The following is a 9,668-nucleotide window of genomic DNA, read 5'->3' on the forward strand; positions in this document are numbered from 1 at the left end:
CACAGGTGCAAGCAGTGACCATAACTCACTGGTGCTGCACGGTGTAGCAAAGATGCTCCACTATGCAAGCATGACTTGAGCACCTCTCATCAGATACAGAAGTTACACACACCTTGCTCTCCTCTACCAACTGTCCTTCCAACAAGGACCCGGGTTACAGAGAGTTGGAGAAGGCTGTGACTTCAGAGCAAAGCCTTTTCCCTGCCCTCTCCCCTCTGTCCTTCCTTCCTGGCCCCTAACACAAGGAGCGCTCAGGCGCTTGGAGAGAAGTGAGATTTCCTCTTCTGTCATGTGAGAAACACATGGAGTGCACTGGATCCAAATGGGGAAAATCTGCTAAAGAAATTCAGCACGGGAGGAATTTTTGCTATGCAGCCACTCTTGCAACCCTCGAATTTTGCCTTAAAAGGTAAAGCAAGTTCTCTAAGAATTGCTGTTCTCAGCACTGGAGGTGGAATTCCCAGATCTGAGCCTGGAATTTGAGTCTGGATTTAATCCAGATGTCAAGATCACATCCACTCCCTTAGAAAATTCAGATCTCAATATAGAGCGTGGCTTGTGCATGGGGATGGGGGTTGTTTTTCTGGCTTGCCCTCTCGTGATCCTGACTGGGTGGGAACAAAGGAGGAATGTGCTCAGCTCTGGGTGGGGAAGTGGGGAAAAGGGATTAAACGCTGCTAATACAGTGTACAGTTGTACACTTTGGATCAGACAGGCTGGGTACAGAGAGGCTTCGGCTCATGCTTTTCTCACAAAGTATCTAAATGATCCCTAAAAAGCATAGAATCCATTAAGATTCTAAGAAAGGAGCTGTCTGCTGACAGAGGTGGGACTGAGCAAAGGAGATGTGCTCTGCATCAAATGCTGCTCTGGGGAGTTCAGGGAGATTCTTGCTCAACAAATGAGAGATAGGAGGGAAGTACCGAAGCTGACTTCCACCCGAGCCTGTTTGGTAAACCAGCAGCGTGAAAGGGAACATCTTCCACAGCAGCTCCTCAAGGACAGCTGCATAAATCAGTCTCCCATCTCCACCCACCCCCCAGGGCAGGCTAAGGATGAGCTCTCTGTTCTCCATTCAGCCCAAAGGTGCTGGTCCAAACTCCTCTTTCTGGAGCAAGGCAAAGGGAGGTTGTGTGGTAATCCAAGCGAGCTTCTCCTTAGCCCCGTAGGGTGATAGTAACACAATGCCACAATTAAATACCACGTAATTAATCCCTTGAAACCCTAAGAAGTTTTAGTTAATGGCAGCTTTATTAGCATTCGCTTCACTTTCAACACATAAGGTCTGGCAATAAGGTCAGTGCTGAAAAGAAACCCTATCCCTTTTCTGCTGCATTTACCCCCATTTTGTTGGTCCTGGAGCTCAATCCAATCTCTGTGCACTGACAAGGACACATTCCTTCAGCAGCTCTCCAAGACAGGGGTCAAGTTAATGTCATTCCATTGCCGTTTAGCTCTGCGCAACTCCTGTCTTGTACAAGGTTAAAGAAATACGCCAAAACCAAGCTCTAAAGAAGGGTTATAATCACATCTGATTAATAGCACAGATTGCAAGGGAGCCTGACAGCAAAGCTGAGAGCTCTGCTTTGCTGGGAGACCTCTGTGCCATAGCCAAGGCTGCTGCCTCAGCTTCCAACCTTGAATCAAGTTCGAGTAGAACACAGCTGCTCTCCAGGCTTCAAACTCTTGAATACAAAACCAAGAGCTTCTGAGTTCTGGCAGCAGAGCAGACTGACACACTTCATCCCTCAACCTTGCAACACGCTGAGGTGCTGCCATTAAGATAAGAAGGATAAAGCAGCATAATCAGATTGCTGTGGGATTGAACCTGCTGCGGCAGGTGTCCGTGGGGATGAGCTCAGTGTAACACAAACCCCCGGGGGCTGGGGAAGGCACAGACAGCAGACAGCCCAGCTCTGCCTTCTGCCAAGGTTTTGCAATATGGGGAAGAAACGCATCATTGCCCTTCTCCTCCCACGCCTCAGCAGTCGGCGTATCCCCTACAGCAACAGCGCTGGGATGGCCACATCTACACTGAGCTCCTTCTCTCGTTACCACCTGTAAGCATTCCTTGATCAAAAACACCAAAGTTAAGGCTCACTTCAAACTGGGGGGCTCCTCATAGAATCACAGCATGGCCTGGCTTGCAAAGGCCCACAATGCTCATCCAGTTCCAACCCCCTGCTGTGTGCAGGGTCACCAGCCCAGGCTGCCCAGAGCCACATCCAGCCTGGCCTTGAATGCCTGCAGGGATGGGGCATCCACAGCCTCCTTGGGCAACCTGTTCCAGTGTGTCACCACCCTCTGGGTGAAAACTCATCTCCAAACCCAGCAGTGCTGCAGCTGTAGAGTGAGGGGAGAAGCCGTGAGGTTTGTGCTGGCTGGAGGCAAAGCGTGATGGCCGGGATCCTTCATCCACCGGGCAGAGCGGTGTTACTGCATCCCTACGCCCCCCCATGGTCCCCTAATAGCCCCCCTCTGAGACACTGGGGGTCCTCACGACCACTGGGACCAATCACAGCTCGGAGCGCAGCACAAGCCCCGCCCACTCTCATTACGCCCCTCCTCTTGTGGGCGGGGCATACGTGATCCGCAGTGCGCCTGCGCGTGGCTGTAGCGCTATATAAGGGCGGCGGCGGAGCGTTGGGGCGCTGTTCGCTTTCCGCCTGCCGCGAGCTGACAGCTGCCTGACGTCACTTCCGGCCGGCGGTAGCTGCAGCAGCAAGGAGGAAGGATGGAGGCGGTGGTGCGGCGCTGCCCGTTCCTGGCCCGCGTCTCGCAGGCCTTCCTGCAGAAAGCCGGCCCTTCATTGCTCATCTACGCCCAACACTGCCCCAAAATGATGGAGGCGGCGCCGCCGGCCGCCGCACGAGGCCTCGCCACCTCCGCCGTCCGCGGGCAGCAGGCGGAGGAGACCCCTGCGGCCCAGCCGGGTGAGTTACGGCCTGCTGTGCTGTGAGGGCTGCGGGAGGAGCAGCCGGCTTGTGGATGAGTGCTGCTTCATGCTTTGAAGCTCGGCGGTCATTGAGCGCAGGTGACTCTGCTGTGGGGGCAGCTGGGCCGGTGCCGAAGCCTGAGGCTGTTATGGGCTGATGTGGGGCAGCCCCATAACCCACCCTAAAGAAGCCTCTCGTGGTACCGAGGGCTTGGGGTGAAGCAGCTGCTGATGGCTGAGAACAGTGAGTGTTCAGAGCAGAGATCTCCCTCTTAGGGGTAAGTGAGGGATTTCGACCTCAGAAGGGTTCGGTGCAGTATCTAACATCCCAAGTCAGTCCCTCCTTGGGTATTATTGGGATTTCTTGTATCTGTGAGTACCCAGTTTAGTAACTCAGAATGACTTGTGCTATGTAAGTTCCTAGCAGCTATTAAAATGATAGAACTGAAGTGCTTTCCTTTCTCTCTGCCCTCCTCAGAGGCCAAAAATGCCAAAGAAGTGGCCCAGCAGAACACAGACGGGTCACAGCCTCCTGCTGGCCACCCACCTGCTGCTGCTGCTGGTCAGAGTTCTGCCACAAAATGCCCATTCCTGGCAGCTCAGATGAATCACAAGAGCAGCAACGTCTTCTGCAAAGCCAGCTTGGAACTGCAGGAGGATGTGAAGGAAATGCAGGTGGACAGGAAAGGTATGTATGGTGTGCACTGATGCATTGCTTCCTTCTGAGAGCCTTTGGTACTTGATTTTCTTCTACCCCATGCTAAGTGTAGCAGTCATTGAATACCTTGTGTAGGTAAGGCTATGGCAAATTGCAACAGAAAGGAGTTGTAGAATGCAGGTAGTAATGGTGTGCCTACAGTATTGTGCAATCATTGCCCTGGGTGATCATCATTCAGAAGTCCTGTATGTTGTAGTTTGATACCCTGGTTCTAAGTGTGTGAATTGGTTATATTTTTTACCTGAAGCAGGCTGCTGGGACAAGAGAGCTTTACCAGAGTGCTGTTATAGACAAAGGTGGTAGGTACATAGAATGAAGAAACAGGGCTGGGATACTGTATTGCAAATCTAAGCTGAAAAACAAGTGAGCAGCAGCTCCTTCTTCTGTAGAGCTGAAGGGTGTTGGCTGACTTGCAATCCTAGTGCAGAAATGCTGTCCTTCAAGGAAGAAACTTTTCACCAGTGTCAATAAAACCTTGCCATGCACCTCAAAAAGGAAGCCTGTTTTCTCCTTTTTGATATGAACCGAATGTGTTGTAAGGCAATACATGTAGTGGTGTGGTTGTGTTGTATGGGACAAAAAGGAAAATCTTTCTCATCCAAATTACTAGCCAGTGCATTGGCTGAGTTTGGCAGGGGTAGATTTAGGTGCATGCTTTCTAAAGAATGAGGAGTTAAAAGTTTACCTCTCTGAATTCAACTCAAACACCTCTATTTCAAACTGATTAGCTCGCTGTAATTCATTATGATATCTGTAGGTAAAGAATTTGCCAAGATACCAACTAATTCCATGGTGAGGAACACTGAGGCTGAAGGAGAAGAGCAGAGTGGCTTGCTCAAGAAGTTTAAGGATATTATGCTGAAGCAAAGGCCTGAAAGTGTGTCTCATCTGCTTCAAGACAACTTGCCAAAATGTAAGTATCTGGCAATACCCTCTCAGGTCTGCTCCCTTGTGATTACCTTTTTTTCCCCCCATGTGCTGAAGACTTTGTTTCATTTCAGCTGTATCCACCTTCCAGTACGATCAGTTCTTTGAGAAAAAGATAGATGAAAAGAAGAAAGATCACACCTACCGAGTGTTCAAAACAGTCAACCGAAAGGCACAGATCTTCCCCATGGCAGATGATTACTCTGACTCCCTGATCACCAAGAAGGAGGTGTCTGTCTGGTGCAGCAATGATTACCTGGGCATGAGTCGTCACCCTCGTGTGTGCGGAGCAGTTATGTGAGTAGGGCTGCATTCTTAAGAGATGCATACAGCTTAGGGGTGCTTTGCAGGAGCTTCTCTTTGCAGACTTCTGAAGAATTGATTACATTACGCTACATAAGCTGCTTCTGATGGTATTCTTGGTATAATTAAGCTTATGCTCTACTCTTCAGCTAGTGTAGGTAACTTCATATTTGGTGTCAGGGCTGCAGAATTTACTTGTCAGTCTCTGACATGTTCCTTGCCTTTCATTTCCTCTGAAACCCCAACTACTACCAGTTAGACTGGATGGTGTGTTGCAACAATTCCCAGTAACTGACTCCTTAGTTCAGTGAACCGCTGAGTTGTGCAGGTTGTTCAAAGACCTTTAAAGCTAACAGCAGCTTTTTGCAGTCGTTTCCTTTGTAAGGATTGAATCCTTTGATTTAAGGGTCACTGCTGAAGGTACTTCAGTACGTATTCATCTGTGTAACAGATGAATGTTAGTATCACTAATGTATCTTTTTGGGCCCTTTGTAGGGATACACTGAAACAACATGGTGCTGGAGCAGGAGGCACAAGAAACATTTCAGGAACGAGCAAATTTCATGTTGACTTGGAAAAAGAACTGGCTGATCTTCATGGAAAGGATGCGGCCTTGTTGTTCTCATCTTGCTTTGTAGCCAATGATTCCACCCTCTTCACTCTTGCTAAAATGCTGCCAGGTGAGAATAAGCTCTATCTTGTGTTTGCTGCCAAGCACAGCCATGCAGCTGAGAGAATGCTTTCCAGGTGTCTGCTCATAGTGGAGGCTCATTGTACCCAGCCAGAGTGATGCTCTGTCAAGTGCTGCATTCAAATTATGTTCAGCTCCTGCAAATCATGGTACTGAGCCTGAGGCCCAGGAGCTATTTACTGCAGAATGAATTGGAGGAAAAAACACAGGATTTTCTGATCCCTCACTTAAACGCCACTTGAGAATTAGGCAGGAGGAGTTCAGTGTCCTCCTACTTGTGGGTGTGAATTTCTCTAGCCCTTCAGTGTGGTTCGGGAGGGGTTTCCTTTAACTTCAGAAGTCCTTGCATAAAGTAGTAAGAACTTAAAAAATACAGGAGGTTCTTCTTAATCTCAGGTGTTTAAACTAATATGAACCTAATATAGACCTTACATTTTTTGCTTCATGACCTGCACTTCTGATTGAAGGCATTAATTTCTGGAACTTGCTCCCCTTGCTCTTTGAGTGCATATGGAATATCAGATGCTGCTGGGCATTAGCTGATGCTTTCTGTACTTGATGTGTGACTGGGTTGTTCCCTCAGGTTGTGAGATCTACTCCGATTCTGGAAACCATGCCTCCATGATCCAGGGCATTCGAAACAGCAGGGTGCCAAAACACATCTTTCGCCATAACGATGTCAACCATCTTCGAGAGCTGTTGAAGAAGTCCGATCCGTCTACCCCTAAAATTGTTGCATTTGAAACTGTGCACTCTATGGATGGTAAGGTGACATAGGCTCCTCTCTATTTTCCAGCTTAGCCAGTACTGAGATCTGTATTTCGGGTCTGAAAGCTATGAGTGTTTGAAGTGTAATGTTTGTCCAAGTGGAGTGCAGGGGGATCCTCAACTGCTTTTTGCTTCTTTGGTCTGTAGGTGCTGTCTGCCCCCTGGAAGAGCTGTGTGACGTGGCCCACGAGCATGGGGCAATCACTTTTGTGGATGAAGTGCACGCTGTGGGGCTGTATGGAGCTCGAGGTGGTGGGATAGGGGACCGCGATGGAATCATGCACAAGATGGACATCATCTCTGGAACGCTGGGTATGCATGCTTTCCCAGAAGCTTACATATTCTAAGGCAGCAAAGCTTCTGAGCAGCCAAATTAAGTGGGTTAAGTCAAAATCTGTCTATTCAAATGAACTTGCTAAGGATTTATGGAGGGGAGTTTAGTATTTTTCAGAAAGCCCGAAGGATTTAAGTATGTCCCCATTTGGAAAGCATTTGTTAAGCTTCTTACTTTGTCTTAAATCTTTTAGGTTAGCATTCTTGTTTTAAATGAGCTAGTAAAAAAGAAAGAATCCCGAGTCAATTCAGGTGAGAACTCTAGCAGGGTAGCGCTCTGTATGTAGTTCTTTATGTGAAATGGAGTGTTCCTAATCCAGAAACCTGAGATGAGGGGGGGTTACGTAAAAAGGCTTGGCAAGAGCTGAAGCAACTGCTATTATCTGAGGAGAATGCAGGCTTGGCAGTGAGTTTACTGCTGCAAATGGGAAAGTTGTTTAAACAGCACCTAAAACATAAATAGAACTTAGTAGGGAAGTTAGTGGCTCCAGCTCTTACAGCTTCATGGGTGCTTTTGTTTTCATTAGGATGTAACCCTCAGCGCTCAGGTTTTGTGTGTGACTCTGCTTGAGCACCAGAGCATCCCCCTATTTGGGAAGTAAGCATTGATCACGCAGAGTAACCACCATGCATGCTCCTAAGGAGTGCGGGCTATTTCCAGCATCTCTGCAACAGGTTTAAAGTAATCTGCTGAGAGACTTAGTGTTGATCTTCTCGGGTCATTACCACACTCTGTGCTTCTGAGGTCTTCCCCATATCAGAAGCTGGGTGTTGTGATCCAGAACTATCCTTGCTGTGTAGTAGGTGTTATAAGGATTGGTTTAGAGACAAAGCTGCGACATGTGCAAAGTGCAGGTGAGATGAGATGGAGGGCCTGAGATGGTTGCCTGCCATGCACTCCCAACCATTCCAAAGGGTGGAAGGAAGAAGCTTGGGTTGCTTACGCTTGTAATTTCTGAATTGTTTTTTTTAGGCAAGGCCTTTGGATGTGTGGGAGGATACATCTCCAGTACAAGTGCTCTGATAGACACTGTCCGTTCGTATGCTGCTGGCTTCATTTTCACAACATCCCTGCCACCAATGCTCCTGGCTGGTGCCCTTGAATCTGTCCGAACTCTGAAAAGTGCTGAGGGACAAATCTTGAGGCGCCAACATCAACGCAACGTGAAGCTTATGAGACAGATGCTGATGGATGCAGGGCTTCCTGTAGTGCACTGCCCAAGTCACATCATTCCAATAAGGGTGAGTGCTTAAGATCTCTGATAGGGGGCCTTGGTGCCTGTGGTTATGGTCAGATTGTTTCCCAGTATTAATAAATACTCATTAAGTACAAGCTCTGTCCTGCTTACACGCTGTGAGTCTGGTTTACCTTTTCATGTCTGAAGAATAAAGGCTGTGAGTTGACTTCAGCCCACTATAAATATTGTAAAGTAAGGTGGTAGTGTATGAAACTCTCGGTCTGTAAGTACAGATAAGACATAGATGCTAGGAACAAGCCAGTAGAAAGAACTCGGGTACAAACAATAACCTGCTGAGGTTGCAGAGGGCTCTAGAGTGGAGGCTCTCAGTTCCTATGTCTGATGGGTATCCTATTTAGTGGGTGGAAGGGAGGCTTGTCATGCTTGACTCCTGTGGCTGATGGAATTAGGCTGACAACTTGTGCTATTTTGCGTGTTCTTGTTGATACTGAAACTTAAACTTTGGAACTTCAGGTTGCAGATGCTGCTAAAAATACAGAGATCTGTGACAAGCTGATGAGCCGGCACAGCATCTATGTCCAAGCCATCAACTACCCCACAGTTCCTCGTGGAGAAGAGCTGCTACGTATTGCTCCTACACCTCACCACACCCCTCAGATGATGAGTTATTTTCTTGGTGAGTAGATTCATGCTGATGAAAAGACCGGGCTGCTTATGCAATCTTAAAGATAAGACTAGGAAATGATTAAATTTTAAGTGGTATCAGCTGGATAGTGCTTGCTGCAGCTTTCATGTCCTCCACTTGTGTGACTAACATGAGCACGAGCAGTGAAATCTAACAGGCTGACCTAGAATACTGTGCTCTCCCAGTGCATTCCTACATCCAGCCAGTTCAGTCCCAGTCACTCCTGCTGGGGCTGCTTGTATGTTGTCCAAACAACCACAACCTTAACAAGAGAAGAATAACCGCAACCCTGTTGTATCATTCTGGAGGTGATTTATGTCCTAAACAGTCCTTTCCTGGCATAAGTGTTCTGTCAGTTCTCTTTGGTTGAAGTAATCCGATGTTCTGTGATGTGATCTTGGTGCGTTTCCTTGTTCATAACAGAAAAGCTGCTGGCTACATGGAAGGATGTTGGGCTGGAGCTGAAACCACACTCATCAGCTGAATGCAACTTCTGCAGAAGACCTCTCCACTTTGAAGTGATGAGTGAAAGGGAAAGATCCTACTTCAGTGGCATGAGCAAACTAGTATCTGTCAGTGCATGAAAGTAACGGCGTTAATCTTATTCTTATCTAGTTCTCATATCCAATCAGTAGCATTTTTAAATTACTTAATAAGCATTTTAATCATAGTTAAAGCACTACGCTCTGAGAATAAATTTCTGGAGCCTCTGCCCAGTTGTGTTTTTGCTTCTTTCCTATTTAGCCTCCAGAAGATGAAGTGTCGGGGTTAGAAGGGCATCCCATTGAATAAAAGGTGCTGTACATCAACTGTCAGCTGGACTCTTTTCAGTGAGTTTCCTACTTCTTTATGAGGTGTAGTTTTATTATGGAAAGAGAAGACTGAGTAATACTGGGAGTTCCTCATCAGTCTGGCTTTGTTCTTCCTTCATGCTTGTGCTCTGTGGACATCTAGTGTCCTGCTTATCCCTGTCTGGGTAGGAGATGGGAGGTTGCTCATGGCTGGCGGAGTCCCACTAAGGCTGCATTCCTGAGTCCCTGAGCTCACCTTCAGTGGAAAAACTGCTTGTCAGTGACTGGTCTTTAATCATTCAGCTCTTGGGCAGGTCT

General features: G+C 47.7%; 1 protein-coding gene across 1 annotated transcript; it reads left to right on the forward strand.

Moving 5' to 3' along the window:
• Nucleotides 1-2,642: 2,642 nt before the first annotated feature.
• ALAS1 (5'-aminolevulinate synthase 1) lies at nucleotides 2,643-9,380 on the forward strand. The gene is made up of 10 exons (XM_072347139.1): nucleotides 2,643-2,933; nucleotides 3,414-3,623; nucleotides 4,411-4,566; nucleotides 4,655-4,877; nucleotides 5,379-5,563; nucleotides 6,158-6,337; nucleotides 6,490-6,654; nucleotides 7,649-7,917; nucleotides 8,388-8,550; nucleotides 8,983-9,380. Exons 1-10 carry the CDS (start codon nucleotides 2,735-2,737, stop codon nucleotides 9,141-9,143), a joined length of 1,911 nt encoding a protein of 636 aa, XP_072203240.1. The 5' UTR covers nucleotides 2,643-2,734; the 3' UTR covers nucleotides 9,144-9,380.
• The last annotated feature ends 288 nt before the right edge of the window (nucleotides 9,381-9,668 follow it).

This window comes from Excalfactoria chinensis, chromosome 12, assembly GCF_039878825.1.
Source record: "Excalfactoria chinensis isolate bCotChi1 chromosome 12, bCotChi1.hap2, whole genome shotgun sequence".
NCBI lineage: Eukaryota > Metazoa > Chordata > Aves > Galliformes > Phasianidae > Excalfactoria > Excalfactoria chinensis.

What these genes read in the sequence shown, in the direction of transcription:
- ALAS1 (XM_072347139.1), top strand. Translation starts at nt 2,735, where the DNA reads ATGGAGGCGGTGGTGCGGCGCTGCCCGTTCCTGGCCCGCGTCTCGCAG. An exon ending in AATGCAGGTGGACAGGAAAG is followed by an intron (nt 3,624 to 4,410) that starts GTATGTATGGTG and finishes TGATATCTGTAG; the next exon opens with GTAAAGAATTTGCCAAGATA. An exon ending in TCAAGACAACTTGCCAAAAT is followed by an intron (nt 4,567 to 4,654) that starts GTAAGTATCTGG and finishes GTTTCATTTCAG; the next exon opens with CTGTATCCACCTTCCAGTAC.